The following is an 18,026-nucleotide window of genomic DNA, read 5'->3' on the forward strand; positions in this document are numbered from 1 at the left end:
GGAGTAGGTGGGGACTGAGAGAGGAGAAGACTGAGATTGGATGAATAGCTGGTGCGAGGGGAGGCTGGGACGGGCCAGGCAAGAAGACCAGAAGCCAGTTGTGTGTAAGGAACAGGGGTCAGAGGACTAGGAGCCAGTGGGAGATGCGGGGCAGATTGAGATTGGTTGAGGAAGGGGCAGAGGGACTGGACCTGAGTGGGTAAGGAAATTGGAAGAAGGAGCCTTGAAGGGGATGCTGGGTGGAGGGAAGACTGGGACTGAGCTGGGAAGCCTGGAAGGGGAGACGGGAATGGGATGGAGACTGGAGACGAAGAGTGGCTAGGTGATGTGACTGGGATGAGCAGTCAGGGAGGGTGCGGTAGAGAGGAAGAGAGAGCTCTGGGTCAGAAGTGTCAGGCTTGGGGAAAACAAGAGCAGAAAGATCTGTAATAACTGGAGCACACTCCATAACCAAGAATGGTACTCAAAATCCTGAGTCTCAATATTCTTCTGCTGTTAGCAAATATCTGTGAAACCTATTGGCAAAGCGTATGTATCTTCCTCCTCTTGTACTAGTCCACATAGAGGGTGATAACCTACTACTGCTATCACTTACTCCATTAGTTCAGGTGGCAGAGATCCGTGTGGTGGATTTAAAGGTTCCAATCCTGCTGTTAACATATATGGTTGTCAATGTGATTTAACCTGATGGAATTTCTTTTTAGTTTGATTTTTTTAAAAGCCTAGGAAATTAGTCTAAAAATTAGTGTTAAAAGAACATTATTAAGGTTGCAAAGTCAAGCACCCAAAAGATGTTGGGCCAGATTCTCAGCTGGCCTAGCTCCATTGAAGTCAATGGAGCTACACAGATTTACTGAAGTTGCGGCTCTGGTTACCTATATTTATGAAAAATAATCATTTTTACCCATGTGACTAATAGGAAATGGAAAGAATTTTAAAAATTGGATTCATCTGGTCACTCCAGTCTTAATTCCTCTTTCACAGCATTAGATTCCCATGGATTATGTAGGAATCTCTGTGGTGGAGTAGGCAATGGTAGCACAGCACAGTGGTTGGCCCTGCTGCAAGGGAAGACGAGGGCAAGAGGCTCATGAAAGGATAACCATTCCATGTATCTGATTGGGATTCCCCCAAGGTTTCATCCACAGTTCTTGGCCTCTAGTTTGTATAGACTCTGCCTCCTGCTTCTTCTGCAAGGCTGCCATCTCTGCTTCAGTGTGTCGATGATGAAGCAGAGATGTGACAAGAAAAAGCTTGAAATATATTGTGTTTTTCCTCACCTTCCTGTGGGACATGAACATTTGGCCTGGTGTCAAAAATGGCTCTTAAAAATAAGTATTTAGCCACAGTATTTTCGGTGCCCTCTGTAATGTGTGTGTGTGAGTGTGTGTAATACTGACGATCACAGCAAGATTTTTCTTGGTTCTGTTTTGTGGAATCTGTGAACTCGCTGTCCATATTTTTTTTTTTAATACTCTTGGGTATATCTTGAAAGACAGATGACTTGGGTAAACGGTGCCTCAAAGGTACTTCCTGTTTTTTGTTTATCTTGTTCTTGGTCCAGATTTTGAAATGCAATTTGATTTTAGATTTACTTTTTGCAAATCATTTCACACCAGAATTATGGTTCCCAAGACGTTAGTAGCATGTTTCTGTTTTTTTTATTTGAAATGTACTTTGATGGGACAATGTAAAAATAAATACATTTAAAAAAATCTCAAACTGGCAATAGTAATTATTTGACATGTAGCATCAACAACATTCTGCAAAACTGGGACTGAAGAATGTTGCTTAATGGATGCTCAAATGCTTCTTTCAGTTTACATTCTAAGAATTAGCCATTATTTATTGTGCCCTCTTCTGAGATTTGAAATCTAATAATACTTGCTTGCCTTTGATAAATGCATTTGCTGTGTTTCTAGAGTGGCAGGAGCTCTTTGTTAGAGTGAGTCACCCAAACCAGTGGCTGTTTCTAAATGTTGTGAAAATAGAGCTTTTTACTTTGTGTATTTTACTTCCATGTCAGTGTTTTTCTGCATATGACTAACAAACACAGTAAGATCTAAATACTATTGATCTAAGACTGTTTGGTTTTTAATTTTGAGTTGAGTCAGAAGTGCCTGTTTTGTAGTTTTACCAATTATACTTTAAAAAGTTAGCTACCCACACTGGCAGCAGTACCCAGGATAACACAGTATTAACCTATACTTGCAATATACTGGACTGAGTATATTTAAGGCAACATTAACTCTCCACCCTGTACTCTGTGGTATCCTTTTTCTGAGTCAAAGCAGAGCTTGAAGGGCAGTGGCCAAGGGAGTTGCAGGTTTGCATAGCTGTCTGAGATCTGGGATCCCCTTGGATGTCCACCGTCGTCTTGTCTTTTTGCATGCTGTTTGCTCCATTCTTTGCACTTCTACCAATCTCCATGACCAGGCAGGGTTTAGGCATAAACAATGTGAAAACTTCACAGCTTCAGTAGTGAGAGTTCCCTTCCAAGTACTTTTGTGAAGTAGGGGACTCAGTGGACCAACGTCCAGTAATAATTTTATCTGAGAACTTTATGAAAATCAAAAGACTGCCTTGAAAGGGACAGTCAGGAGGAATGAGCTTTAGGGACAGTTCTGCTTTTTACAGAAGTGTTTCTGTTAATGTATGTCATGATTTAGTCAGGAGCTTCGATCTGTGAAAGTAGACAGAAAACTGAAAACATGTACTTTTGTCAATTTCAACCATAATAAATGTTAGCATCTGTATAAATCTACATTGATTTCTTTTCTGCTTGATACTACACTTGTTGAAGTGGAAGATGCTTCCATTGACTTTAATGGTGCAGTATCAGAACCTAAAGAGCAACCAGTTTTTGACAAAATAAATTCCCCTCAAAAAAATAAATTAACCCTATTTTTATTGTTACAAACTATAACAAGTTAATACAAATTATAAAATGTATTATTCATGTACAGTAGCTTCGTGAAACTTACTGGTACTGTTTTCATTATTCTGAAGTGTGTAAAGCTTGACATCTTACCCTTAGTGCTATAGAGTCTTTCATCTTTTCCATTATAAACCTTTAATTACAAAGGTTTATAAATCAGTCTTTAAAAAAATTCTCTGAGGTATAGCATAGCCTACTAAGGTCTCAACCTGTGAATAATTCAGTTTACTTTTTGCCAAGGTCTCAGCCTGTGAATAATGCAATGTTGTTGTAACCATATTGGTCCCAGGATTTTAGAGATCCAAGTTAAGTATGGTGATATATTTTATTGGACCAACTTCTGTTGGTGAGAGAGAGAGGAACATTCGAGCTCACACAGAGCTCTTCTTCGACTAAGTAGAGCTAAGAAGTCTAAGAGCTCGGTGTGAGCTTGAAAGTTCCTCTCTCTCTCACCAACAGAAGTTGGTCCAATAAAAGATACTGTATTACCTCAGCCACCTTGTCTCTAATTTATATGTTTATCATTTATATGTTATAAGAATGAAATAAAGTTAGTATTTTCAGTTGCTAATATTTCCTATTTTGTTCTTATGCCTCATAAACAGCTCAAATCTTTGAAAGCTAACATTGCTGTGGCAGTCAATTCATGGTCTTCCTTTTGAATATTTTGGGTCAGAGTAGGATGAGAATTTAATACCCTTGTCATATTTTTGAGAAATGCAGTTTAATGGGCAAATGCTATAATTGTGTTTTAATTATTATTTATTTGTATTGTGTTATTTTTTAGTTAAAAGATATATTACATTTGGACCTCATTCACATGCCTAACCACCAAATTCTTAGTTCTGCACTTGACTCCATATGGGTGTGCCCTCACACAGTCCGCTGCAGAATTTGGGCCCAATTAATCTATGAATTTCAGATTCCCTGTGTACTCAGTTACCTGGGAGACATTAAAGCCTCAGATGAAAAACTGTCACCTTTATAGGATTACGCTCTTACTGTATAAATCTATGTGCAAGGATAGACCTTATGCCTATACACAGAGCCCTGCAAATCTGCGGATATTGTCTTTATATCCATGGATATCCGCAGATGCGAATATCCGTGAACCATGTTTGCAAATCGCGGATGGGTGTGGACTCAAATTTTATATCCATGCAGGGCTCTACCTATGCAGATCCCTTCACGGAACCAAAACCTAATTTGGTGAAATAAAAATTCACAAACAGCTAATCACAGTTTTTATTACTCTTAAAAATTTATCTTAAGTACAAAGTGAACTGTACAATTAATACATATTTTAAAAATATTTTGAACTTGTTTTAAATTTAACATTTTACAAAAACCCCACAACCTTTCCTCTTCCACCTTCCCCCTCTCCCCGCAAAAATCTAAAAAAAATCCCCCCACAAAAAACCCCACTAAATTGTAAGGAATAACTCCTGAAATCTATTGGATGTCAATCATAATTCTAAATCCCATGGCTTTCATAGTTTTGCGATAAACTCAGTACTTTAACAGAGTTTATGGTGTAAATTCCTTAAGTTATTTATTCTTTTATGGCCCTCTCTTTCTCCACACTCTTCCCTCTTAGAGGTATTTCATGGGAGTACTTTTGTAACTAGGACCTTTGGAAATGAAGGTCCAAAGTCTGTTCCTAATTACACTGGGGTAAATCTGTTACAATGCCACTTCAAGCAATGGAGTTACACTTCTGGTCCAGAGATCCCAAATCGCCACTGACTTAAGCTGACTCCTATGAAATGATTGTGGCCGGTGGTGTCACAGAAGCAGCACGCACAGAATCATAGACACTGCTGACATATGTGGGTTGAGCTCCATGAAGCTGCCAATGATGAACATGGCCCTATTTATTTATGGCCGCCAAGTTCTGGCTGTCAGGTTAGACAAGACATCTGTTCCTACAATCCTGCTGCTTACAGTATATAATACACGAGTCCCACCACTAGGCTGGCAGGTCATCAGGTTTCTTGAATTAATTGTTTATGCTTAAGAAATGTTGAATGACATATTCTCAAAAAGAAAAGGAGTACTTGTGGCACCTTAGAGACTAAGTCTCTAAGGTGCCACAAGTACTCCTTTTCTTTTTGCGAATACAGACTAACACGGCTGTTACTCTGAAACCTGACATATTCTCAGAGTTCATGTGGGGTTTGTAAAACCATTGCTTTCTTACAGCAGAGCTGTAGCTCTGTGTGCTCGTGGTTTGTTGGTTTGTGTGAATAGATTTTTTTTTTTAAATGTGCATGACTCCAAAAATAAATGTAGGTTCTCAAACCAACACAAGTTGACTACTCACAAGGGTATCACCAACAGGGCAGGCTGTAAGCTAGTGCAGGATTCTTCAGAGACCTTTCAGCAGGTCTATGAAATGGCATTGTCACAAATTCCAGATTGAATGTCCACCTAGCCTTATGAGTGGATAATATGAACTAGAATAAAAGAGTGTGTGTGTGTTAGGTGTAGGAATACATAGTAGAAATCCAGAAATGTATAGATGAAAGATGCTAAATCGTAATACTGCACAAATTATTTGTTGTAACTTTGTTCCACAGTTACATATGGGAGATGTTTTCTTAGCCTAGTGCCAGTATGTCACTTAAGAGTACTCCTCTAGACATCTTGAAGTGATTTAGACATCTCTGTTATTTCAGTAAAGTATTAGATAATAGCACAGTATAAGGAATGCATAGGATTATGCAGACATTCTGCCATTGTTTTCTTTATACGTATACTGGTATAAATTGTCTGTGATGTATGGAATTTGACCACATGATGATGATTATGGTTAATGGGAGTTACATGGTTAAATCCCCACATGCTTCACTGAAAAAATTCCAACTGTATGTATGACTGGATGGCAAGTGTTTTATTAATAAAGTCATGTAGTGAGCCACTACACTCAGTCTAATGATGTAGCACTGTCAGTGAATGAAAAAACAAGTTTCAAAGTTATTGCCCAGGAGGATGCATTATGCTTTTTCTTCATGCTAATTATTGAATACATTTCATTTGCAGGGACATTAAACCAGACAACATCTTGATGGATATGAATGGACATATTCGGTTAGCAGATTTTGGTTCTTGTCTGAAACTGATGGAAGATGGAACGGTAAATTAGAAAGAATGATACAGCTCTAACCTCCCCTCAACCACCTTTCCTTTCTGTTCTCTACTTGCCAGTGAAATTTCTGCTCGCAAAGAAGTCCTATTTGTGAAGGAAATGTCATTTTTAAGTGCACATTTTTATTAATGACAGTGATAGCATTTGTAGAGTTTTATAAGTATTTACAGTATTTGGTTTCAGTTCAGAATATATCTGCATTCTATGTGAATTCTGTCTTTGTTAAATGCATTTTTATTTCATTTCATTAAAAAAGTTAATAAAGGGAGGGCATATAATCAAAATTAATACATATCCATTGGAAAGATGTAAGACTCAATTTTGAGCCTCATGCCATAATCATTACTCAGTCAAAGCATTCGTTGATTTCACTGCACTCAGATCAGGGCTTTGGCAGAAGCAGAATCAGGTACCATTGATATCACTTCATCCTATTGCAGTGCTGTGTTTAAACTTATACAATGTGTGGTGTATCTGACAAGAATGTAGTTCCAGTGTGATAGTCATGCCCTGAAGTGTTACAAAGCATCTGAATTAATAACGTGTGCGATTATCAGGGAGATAATAACTGCAAGCTCGAAACTGCCTTATTTTTGGCATTCATCACAGCTCACAGCAAAAGTAAATTATTAGAATGCCCAATAAATTTTTTCAGAACTTTAGGTTTGAAACACTGAAGTGGCTTTGACACGAGAACATTTTTTTCTCAATTGTTATTTAGAAACCCCCTTTTTGTATTAGAATTCACTGTTTATAATTTGAATTATAAACTTACATATGCATGTGATATCCCTCAACTTCTCTCTCCACCCCCGGCGCTACTGTCTGTAACTGTGTATGTCATTTTTACTCATGAAAATGCTAACTCCCCAGGTCCAGTCTTCGGTAGCAGTTGGAACTCCAGACTACATCTCTCCAGAAATCCTGCAGGCCATGGAAGATGGAAAAGGGAAGTATGGACCTGAGTGTGACTGGTGGTCCCTAGGTGTTTGCATGTATGAAATGCTTTATGGAGAGACACCCTTTTATGCAGAGTCATTGGTGGAGACCTACGGGAAAATAATGAATCACAAAGTTAGTGTTTTTTCTATTTTTTGTGAACTAATTTTAGTGAATAAAAAGGGTTAGCTTAAAGGTCTATTTATAAAGAGAGTTCTTATGTAATGATCGTATTCATGTTCATAAATCTTAAATATAAATTTGGTTTCCATACAGTACATTTTGTGGTTATGAATTGCAACTGGCTTTGCTTTTGAATAAGATAGTCCAAAACTAAAAACCTGGATATACAATGGTGGCTATTAGTTCACTCCAAGGAGTAAGTCTTGGCTATGCTACATCTTCTTGTTCTGTTTTTTGCTGGTGGATCCATTTTTTGGCTTAGGAAAGAGATCCTTAAACATTCTTCCACCTGGAGGCAAAGATAGAATCCAAAAATGTACATGAGACATTTAAATAAATAAAAAAGGAGGAGACAGTTATAGCATTTTCAATACTTTTTATCGTCTGGGGAAGATTTTTTCCTAGAAGCTTATTGCATTCATTTAACAGTAAGAGCCTGAGTATTTGCAAAGCCCTATTTTTCTGTACAGAAACAATCACGAAGGAACCTGACTTTTGTGACATTTTCTTGGTAATAAACTATTTCCTCCTGTTTTATCCTTTAAGGAGAGGTTTCAGTTTCCTGCTCAAGTGACAGATGTGTCTGAAAATGCCAAGGACCTCATTCGAAGGCTCATTTGCAGCAGGGAGCATCGACTTGGGCAAAATGGGATAGAAGACTTTAAGAACCACCCATTTTTTGCTGGGATTGAATGGGATAACATTCGGAACTGTGAAGCACCTTACATCCCTGAAGTCAGTAGTCCAACTGATACATCAAACTTTGATGTGGATGACGATTGTTTAAAAAACTCTGTAAGTCTAAGATTGACATTTTTTCCAAATCCTGATTTTCTTCATTTGTTACAGAGGTTTCCAAAATTTGGCTCTGAAATTTCAGAATGCTTTGGTGCTGTATGCTGTATACTAAGTAGATACAAATGCTCATCCAAGGAATGAGGCTTGATCCTGAAAACACTTAAGAAGATAAATAAATTTACTCAAGTTGTGTAGAAGTCAGTGTGGGTACTTGAAGAAAGTTACACATATACTTATATGTTTACGGGATGAGACACTTAGGGTATGTTTACAATGTAATTAAACACCTGCGACTGATCCGTGTCATAGAATCATAGAATATCAGGGTTGGAAGGGACCTCAGGAGGTCATCTAGTCCAACCCCCTGCTCAAAGCAGGACCAATCCCCAACTAAATCATCCCAGCCAGGGCTTTGTCAAGCCTGACCTTAAAAATATCTAAGAAAGGAGATTCCACCACCTCCCTAGGTAACGCATTCCAGTGTTTCAACACCCTCCTAGTGAAAAAGTTTTTCCTAATATCCAACCTAAACCTCCCCCACTGCAACTTGAGACCATTACTCCTTGGTCTGTCATCTGCTGCCACTGAGAACAGTCTAGATCCATCCTCTTTGGAACCCCCTTTCAGATAGTTGAAAGCAGCTATCAAATCCCCCCTCATTCTTCTCTTCCGCAGACTAAACAATCCCAGTTCCCTCAGCCTCTCCTCATAAGTCATGTGTTCCAGTCCCCTAATAATTTTTGTTGCCCTCTGCTGGATGCTTTCCAATTTTTCCACATCCTTCTTGTAGTGTGGGGCCCAAAACTGGACACAGTACTCCAGATGAGGCCTCACCAATGTCGAATAGAGGGGAACGATCACTTCCCTCGATCTCCTGGCAATGACTCTACTTATACATCCCAAAATGCCATTGGCCTTCTTGGCAACAACGGCACACTGTTGACTCATATCCAGCTTCTCGTCCACTGTAACCCCTAGGTGTCAGCCGACTTGAGCTTGCTGGGCTTGGGCTGCAGGGCTGTGAGGTTGCAGTGCAAATGGTCAGGCTCATGCTAGAGCCCAGGTGTCATGGGGGTCCAGAGCTCTGGCTCCAGCCTGGGGCTGAATGTCTACACCACAGTTTTAGAGCCCCATAGCCTGAGCCCTGTGAGCCCAAGTCAGTTGACATGTGCCAGCCGCAGGTGGTTAATTGCACAGTAGACATACCCTTAGTCCAGAATAATAAAGAATAATGTCCATGTAATTTTATTATTCTGTCACTGTGGATTATAACCCTCCACTCAAAATGACTCACAATTGTACCAATTTTTAATCATTGTAACTGAAATTTTCCGTGCCTGATCTCTGCCTCAGGTTGAATTTTTTGAATGTTTGAGTGAAAACAGTTCAGCTATTTTCAAGAAGAAAGATAATAAATAAGTAGTTTAACCCCCTGCTAAAAAAAAATGTCCAGTCATTTATTTAATAGTTTTAGCAATTCCATGGTTTTGAACAGGAACTTTGAAATTTGGTGAGGGGTCAGTCCTAGCATCAGAGAGATGCCTCTAGCTGTCCCTGTGAGAATACACCCAGATTTATTATAAGCCACAAAAATCTGCTGTTTGCACATGTGCAGTAATGCTTGTTCAGCACTTGCTTCTGAATTTTTGGACATGCCAGCTGCACTGTATATGCTCCCAGGCTCCATTGAGTGTTCTGTATTATTCTGATGCAGCCAAACTGACATGAACCTCCAGGTAGGACAGAGACAAATTAATTCCTGCTCCTGCTGTTTTCCTGCATCAACATACCTTTTGTCATAATGGAATGTGGAAAGGCCCTTCCTACTGCAGTTCAAGTGGTAGAAATCTGTGCTACGTAGCTGAAGGTCTTAGAGTCAGGTTGTGTAGGGAATGTCTACAGTTTTACATAAGTTTTTTTGATTATTTGTTTTTTCATTTTTCTTAAGTGTTTTAAACTTACATACAAAGATATATGTTAAAAGAACATGAAGGTTGCAAAGTCAAGCACTCAAAAGTAGAAGTGCCAGAATTAAGGTTACCTGTATGGATATATGTTCATGTACCTGATCACATACAATTTTTTCTGCAGGATCTCTGGAGGAAAGGAACAGTGGTCCTCTGATTGTCATTTGACTCTAACCAAATATAACTAGAATCTATCCCTGGCTCTTCCAGAGACATCTGATGTGATACTGGGCAAGTCACTTAAATTGTCACAGATGGACACTAATTGTTTAGACTTCATTTTCTGGGTGCCTAATGTGAAACACCTAGGTCTGCTTTTCAGAAGTGCTGAGCCCTCCAACTCCTTTTGAAGTGCATCTGTGGATTCTCGGAACCTCTGAAAAATCTGACACAAAATTAATGGACATTTTAAAAAATGTTATTGCAAATTTTGGCCTTAATATTTCTTTGCCTCAGTCCCCATCTGCAAAATGGGAATGATAATACCTCCCTATCTCACAGAGGTGTTCTCAGAAAAATTCATTAATGTTTGTAAGTTACTCAGATACTATGCATAGTAAAGTCCACGAGGACATTAATAATTTTTTTATACGGTGCAGGATTTGGATGTTGTGCAGTAAATGAGGTAAGGGACCACACATTCAATCCTGGAGGAAATATTAAGTAGCTGCCATGTTTACTGATAACTGTCCATCTTGTACATTTGAATGAAGCAGGGAACCTATGGAAAAGTAATATATGATGTAATTAGAGACTGTATACTCATGCATATGCACAAGGAAGTAAAGTTAAGGTTGCACAGCTACCTTAATTCTGGCATTTTCTAGCTTTTGAGTGCTTGACTCTACAACCTTCATACAACATTTGTTTAATATAGTTGTTTTGTATGTACTGTGATATGTTTAGATTAAATTTATGGTACTGTCAGCATAAGTATATTGAAAATTGCAGAAAATTTATATCTTGATCCTTTTGCAGCAGTCCACAAAACATCAGTGTATGCCTTCAGAAACCCTGCAAGGGTTTAAAACTGCATCTATCACTTTGCAGCTACATAACTGAAGATAACTATCCTATCTCCTTTATGGCATCTTTTCATTAGACTGTTTGTGATCGCTTCTTTTAATCCTTCCGCCACCCCTTTCTGCTTTGAAATGAACTTTGTTTTATTGTGACAGTAGAAACAAAGGCCCAGTTCTGCAATGTGGTCTAGTAGTATGGATTCTTGCACTCCTGTGGAGTCCCAATGACCTCAGTGGGACATTGCAGCGGTCTGTGCTAGCGTATCCCATTGTAGAACTTGGGGCCAAAGCTTGACAATTTCCACTCAATTCTGCTTTTATACTAAGTTGACATTATTTTTAAAAGGGACCCTTTCAAGACTGCGGTGGTAATATGTACAATTTTTAATGAAGAAATTGTTAATAATACAACCTTAAATTACTAGATCTGAAAGATTTTTTTTTAAATCCAATGTATTTTTAGCTATTTTGCAGTAATTGTGAGATAAGACCAATCAGTTACCCTTTCAGATACTGTGCAGTAGTACATCTGTAGTGTATCTGGGTTCCCCAAATCACCTGAGAACATTCAAATATATCTTCCTTCCAAAGTCCATCTCTCACCTCCGTCTTTTTCCTCCCCGCCCACCAAAAAAACCTCCAAAACGTTGTGGCCCTGGCTCTGCAAATGTGCTTAACTTTAAGTATGTTGGTATTCTCACTGGGTAAAAATGTGGCAAAAGCTGTGAACCAACATGCTGTCTTGCACCAATACCAGAGTGAAGATTGTGCACCACATTTAGCAGATCATCTGGAACTCCATTCTGTTCAGTGTGAGCCAAAGCAGTGACCTGTGGACCAAATGTAAAGCCACTTTGATGATGATGATATGGACCACACAAAGCAGGTGGTTAAATTCTAGAGACAGCATTTATTGTCAACTGCCTAACAGCAAAACCTGGTTGCTGAAGATGACAATGTCTCTTGAGGAGAGGCTGCATCCTACCAAGCAAAACGTGAGCAAAGATCTTTTCAAGGACTGACGATAATGGTGTCCGCCTATAGTTGCCACACTCAGTGTGAGATCCTTTGCCGTTCTACAGGGACACTGTGATGCCATCTTTCCATTCTGCTGGTATTTTGCCTGATTCCCACACTTAGGAAAAGTTGATGCAGACCAATGTCCACTGGTTCCGAGGCACTTTTAAGCAACAACTGGTGTGTGGCAGAGATGCATTCTTGTCCCGGTGCTATTCTGTTGAGTTATCGCCTGGATATTCGGACTTGCTGAGCTGCACATCTGAATCAAGGTTGGTCAAGAAGTATTCACCAATCAAGACTATGTCGACAATGCTTTCCTGCTTGTGAAGAAGTCACTCGCCAAGATCTCCAAGATGCCACTCGTGTGATAGAGTTGAACATCTCATGGCAGAAGACCAGGGTACAGAACCTCGGAGCTGGGCCACAAGAATCTCTGGTAAAGGTGGGATCAAGGACTGTGAAGAGTATTGACTAGGCTATCATCTACCTAGACTGCAAGTAGAGTTTAAATGGTTATAGCAAATTGGATGTTCTTCAATGAATAGGTCTTGCCTCCTCCTGCATGAAGTCCTTGTCTTGCTTACAGACACAAACGTCTTTGTCCTGAGACAAAGTTTAGCATCTATCAAACTGATATCCTACCTGTACGGCTGTATTGGTCAGAAACCTGGACCCTCTCACAGGCACACTTTGAGTGTCTAAAGACATTCCATATGTGCTGTCAGGAGCCAAATCCTGAGCATAACGTGGTTTGACTTTGTGTGAAATGTCAGTCTTGTAGAGGTTTGGGCTTTCTTCAGTCATTCATTACATTTGAAAGTTGTATTACCTGCTCTTTGGCTAAATCATCAGGATGCATAAAAAATCCACACTGTGCTCTGAAACTCTCCATCAATACACAAAGGGGTGCTTGCTTTGACCCTGCATGGCACTGCCTGCAGGGCCATCTCAGAGCAACATGGATTTAAAGGCTTAAGCCAGATTTGGGAACTTCACTATCTGATGCCTGGTGCAACGCCATCAGCCGTGGTCACTCTAGTCCTCAGTAGACTGTGCTTAAAATTAAGCATGTGCATAAGTGTTTGCAGGATGAGGCCTAAAACTGTATTTGCTGAATTAAAACAAAATAATTTCTTAACAAATCTATGAATATCTCCTTTTGTAACCACCTTTTATTTATTTTTAAGGCAAAACCTTAATTTCAGTCCTAAATTATTTGTGTGTTCCTTTAAATTCTAGTGTGCATTATGTTGGTACTTTCCAGACTAAAATGTTTGAGGCTTGTTTATATTAAGTTTATATTCCACTCAAGAGGTTGTTATGATGCTGTTTTTTGTAAAATATGTCGCTTCACAGTAAAAAATAAAATATCACACTCAGTAGGTACAATCATTATTGCGAGGGGTTGTGTGCAGGTGAGTGGAATAATTCAAATTTTAATATTATGAATCTTAATTCCAATTTTACAAACTTCTGATATGCTTCCTGAACCATTTACCAAATCTGTTTGCTTACATAGTAAAAGATCATCTCCTGTTAAACATGGCTTCTCCAAATTTTGATTGCCAGTTTAATTTGGAAGAGTATCTTCTAGAATGATCTAATGCCATTGTCACTATTTCTGTTATCTGAGTATAAAGGTTTCCAAATGAGAGTAAGGAGAAATGGTCTGGGATTGCAGGGAGTTGGGAACTGACAAATTATGGGCAATGTCTTCAACCATTTGATTTTTGCATGTTGAAGTATGTTTTCCATCGTTAAATTTCTGCCCATGACCAAAAGAATGTTTCACTTCCATAGGAATTTTTGAACTTGCTTTCTTTCGTTCTAACTCCTACTACTCCCTGATTGGTGAATTTTCATATATCAGTGGGAATGATTTGTTCACTGTTACTTCAGCTGATATGAAGTTTTGGAAGGGGATTCTTCTACCCCAAATACAATCTATGAACCCCAGAAGGGGACTGAGAGCATATGAAGACTATCTGCAATAGTGATTGTAAAGCAAACATGCATGTATAGTCATAGAAATTCTTGTACATACCAATGAGTGTTCTAATTAGATGTCACATACTAGAATTTGATATTAAACATGGGATGCAATCAGAGGTTATTTGACTCCCCAAAAATATGGATTAGTTATTTTTTTAAAATTTTTATTTAGATAAAGTGCTTTCCAAATGTAAATCTTCTAAATATGAGGATAGAAAAGAATGCAGAAATCAAGGAATTCTTTTCTCACTGCCTATTTCTATCCAACCATCCTTTAGATTTTACAGTGCCCATTGTGCTAATTAAGAAAGTACTGTATAGTTTTTGACATTCATTTTTAAAATTTGTATAGTTCACACATTTTAATTTTAATAATTTTTTTTTCTGGTGATCAATGACCACGAGGACTCATCCATAATCACTAAAAGGCTGTGGACTGTTGTGTACTAAGCTGTAGCTCTGAAAAGTTATTACAGTACTTAGGCTAGAAATTCTTGACTCCGAGTGTCAAGGTGTTAAGATTCTTCTGTAATGCTATCCAAAACTGTCATTAAAACATGGCTTTGGTTTTTCTGAATAACATGTTATTCTCAGTCTTTTCCTGCTTGATTTAGCATGCAAAACTATAAAAAACACATGTAGAGAGTTGCTTTCCACCTTTACATTTGTTCATCTTTTCCTAAAATTTAACCCTTTCTTAAAATGACAGGCCCTTTTAGAGCTTTCAAGTCGATATTCTTCTTCAAAATGAGTTTTTTCTGGTGAGCAAGGTGATGTAATAGGATGCAGCTGCATAAGAAAATCTGGGAGGTAAACAGGAGTATAAAGGCATGAATCTTGCACCGTTATTGAAGAGGATATTACGGCATTTGGAGTACCCCTCTCCACCCCCCCATAGTGATTGCAATTGTGTGGCCTCGTGATATCTTAGGGTTTGTACACACTAGTGCTTACTTCAGTATAACTTAAGTCGCTCAGGGGTATGGAAAAGCCACCCCGAGTGGCGTAACTTACACTGACCTAAGCGCTGGTGTGAACAGCGCTATGTCAACAGGAGATACTCTCCTGCCAACATTAGCTACTGCCCCTCAGTGAGGTGGAGTAATTATGCTGATGGGAGAGCTCTCTCCTGTCAGCATTGAGTGTCTGCACAAGCAGCACTACAGCGGCTCAGTACATCTGTACAGTCTAGTGTAGACTAGCCCATAGTGTTAGCACACGGAGGATCAGAGCTCAAGGCTTGAGCTTGATGTGTTGTTTCTGGGCTGGCAGGAGCTAGAAGCACTGTGAAGGAAGCATGGTTAGTCCATTGTTGGAGTTTGAGCATCCTATTGTGTCATTCTTTCCAGCAACAACTCTGAGTGGCATTCCTTCTAGGAGAATCACTAGGCTATCTCAGGAGTTGGACTGACAGACTGCAGAGAGGGAGAACAAGTTGACTCAAGAGGTAGGGAAGGTAAAGGGAAGAATACAAGATGCTGTTCTGTGCTCTGCCAGCATCTTCGGGAATCCTTAGGGAGAAAGAAAATAATGAACCAGCTTTTAATTTCCATAATAACCTTTAATGATACCACATTTGAATAAAAAGTCCTCTTCCTGCGAACTATTTGTATCTTTAATTCAAAGCCAGATTTAGATTTTGCTATTTCATATTTAATCTTCAAATAAAGATCATTGTGGATCTGGTTAGTGAAATAGCAGCACTAACATTTGACGACTCAACACTATCCAGTAATGTTTTTCCAAATTGGTAGAATTCAGCTTACCCAGATGTTCTTTTATCTCCTAGGAGACAATGCCTCCACCAACACATACTGCATTTTCTGGTCACCATCTGCCATTTGTGGGTTTTACATATACAAGTAGCTGGTAAGTCAAAGTATGGTGGATACATGAATGTGCTAAACTTCTGATCTGTTGTGTGCCACAAGTTTATGCAAACCTATAAAATAAAGAGCATGAAGAAACAACTGCACTTGGCTGTTGAGGAAAATGGTTTTATTAAGCAGATTATTATATGCTCAGTAGTTGTGTAAGACACATCTAAAATCAGACCCTGCCTGGAGCCAATTCTCTTAGGCCTGGTCTACACCTAAAAGTTAGCTTGACTTCAGTACGTTGCTCAAAGGTATGAAATATTCATGCCCCTGAGAAGTAGTTAAGCCAACCTGTGCCCCGGTGTAGATATTGCTAGGTCGACAGAAGAATTCTTCTATTGATCTAGCTACCACCTCTAGATTTAGGAGTAGCAACGTAAAAACCTCTTCCTTCACTGTAGCAAATGTCTACACTGCAGCGGTGAACTGCAGCAATGCCACTGTAGTGCAGACCTAGCTTCAGGCTATGTCTTCACTACACATCACTGGTGGTGACATGTAGTGTACCAGTAGCTACATGCTGTAGTGAAAAGCAGGCTGTGTCAGTGCTACAGTGTAAAGCTATGCAGATAGTGAAAGGCTCTGGCAGAGGGGAAGTGCTGGGGAAAGGCTTCAACAGCTCACTGCTGCTGGAACCTTTCACTGTGGCAAGGAAAAACGCTGGCAGGTGGGGAGACATGGGGAAAGGCTCAGCCTTTCCCCATTGCCAGAGTCTTGCCCTGCATCAAGGATGGGCTCCAGCAGCAGGGAGCTGTCAAAGCCTTTCCCTGCAGTAAGAAGAGGCTCTTCAATGGTGGAGCTGCCGAAGCCTTTCCCCTCCCAGAGCCTTTCTCTGCTGGGGGCAGTCTTTTCCTGTGATGGGGAAAGACTCTAGTAGCAGGGAGGTAACAGGATGCTACATTGCTAAAAATAACAGTGTAGCGAGGGGGACAGTGCTTGGGTGAATATAGAGCACATAGGGTAGTGCTTGATTTGTGTCATGGCTAAGCCCTGGCACCTCTAGGCTTGGCAGTTCTTAGCTCTGGCACCTCTGGGCTTGGTCCGTCAGTCATGAAAGTAAAAATACTGCTTGAGCCCCAGCACCTCCTTCATTACAAATTCAGCACTGGCATAGGGTACGTACTTGCATACATACTCACACCCTTCAGGCGTGTCTTTACTCTGCTTGCTTAAGCTATGCCTCACTGGCTACACTGCTGTTTATACCCGTGCTAGGAGGGCTGTGTACGTATGTATTCTACATGCTGCTGAAAGAAGCATGCCGTGTAGACATACTTTATGGGTGCAATTTAGTCCTGTGCAGAGAGCCGGCACAAGGTCTGTGCCCCACATAAGGCCTATTTTAAGATCTTATTCTAGCTTCCAGCCAACATGTGAATTTCACCCTAAAAGACACACAGAGATAAGATAAGATGCACTGGGAGACCCAGAGAAAGTATCAGCTTTAACTGTTTTTTAAATTATTTTCTTTCCTGTCCTTTCATGCCCCTTAAATATTAACGGAATCAAGAAGTTGTTTAACTATGTTGGCTAGAGTTTATAGTTTTCTTAGAAGAAGCGAACCTTTTGGAGGAACTGAAGAAGAGAGTAGGGTCTTCGTTCACTTTTTACTGGTATTGTCTGACATTAGCTACTGTTGAGATGAATGTGACAACTGATGCAAGTTTTGAGTTTAACTTCGGTCAGTATTTACCTAGAGGTACAATAAATACTAATGTACCAAAAAGCCAAGGCTCTGCCAAACGTGTGCTTAATGTTACTCACATGGGACGTTCCATTGACTTCAGATAAACTACTCATCTAAATAAAATTAAGCGTGTGCATAAGTGCTTGCAAAATCAGGTTCCTAGCACTTTCATTATATAGTTACATACATGTCTTCATGAGAAGGATCTGGAAATGTCTCCATTTTAAATTCTGAAATTTCTTAACTGTCATTTTTTCAAAAACAAACATTACAAAGGGGAAATTAAGTTAGAAATCTGGGAGAAATTAATTACAGCGGAGACGACCAAAATACACTAATTTCCATCTAATAATAATACGTTAACAATTGATATCAAAGTACTAATGTTGGTTTCCCTAATTGAGTTGCTACAGTGGTTAGAAAGTTCATTTTTTTTACTGTGATGGAAAAATTTA

The 18,026-nt window shown here is 39.4% G+C and overlaps 1 protein-coding gene across 6 annotated transcripts in view; it reads left to right on the forward strand.

Annotated features, from left to right (window-relative positions):
- Positions 1-18,026, forward strand: part of CDC42BPA (CDC42 binding protein kinase alpha) — a 328,646-nt gene that overhangs the window by 187,964 nt on the left and 122,656 nt on the right. For all 6 annotated transcript variants that reach the window (XM_037895609.2, XM_037895606.2, XM_027833828.3 and 3 more), the window contains exons 6-9: positions 5,981-6,074; positions 6,960-7,160; positions 7,755-8,003; positions 15,797-15,876. In XM_037895609.2, coding sequence (XP_037751537.1) covers positions 5,981-6,074; positions 6,960-7,160; positions 7,755-8,003; positions 15,797-15,876 — 624 coding nt within the window. The remainder of the gene's footprint in view (positions 1-5,980; positions 6,075-6,959; positions 7,161-7,754; positions 8,004-15,796; positions 15,877-18,026) is intronic.

This window comes from Chelonia mydas, chromosome 3, assembly GCF_015237465.2.
Source record: "Chelonia mydas isolate rCheMyd1 chromosome 3, rCheMyd1.pri.v2, whole genome shotgun sequence".
Lineage (NCBI taxonomy): Eukaryota > Metazoa > Chordata > Testudines > Cheloniidae > Chelonia > Chelonia mydas.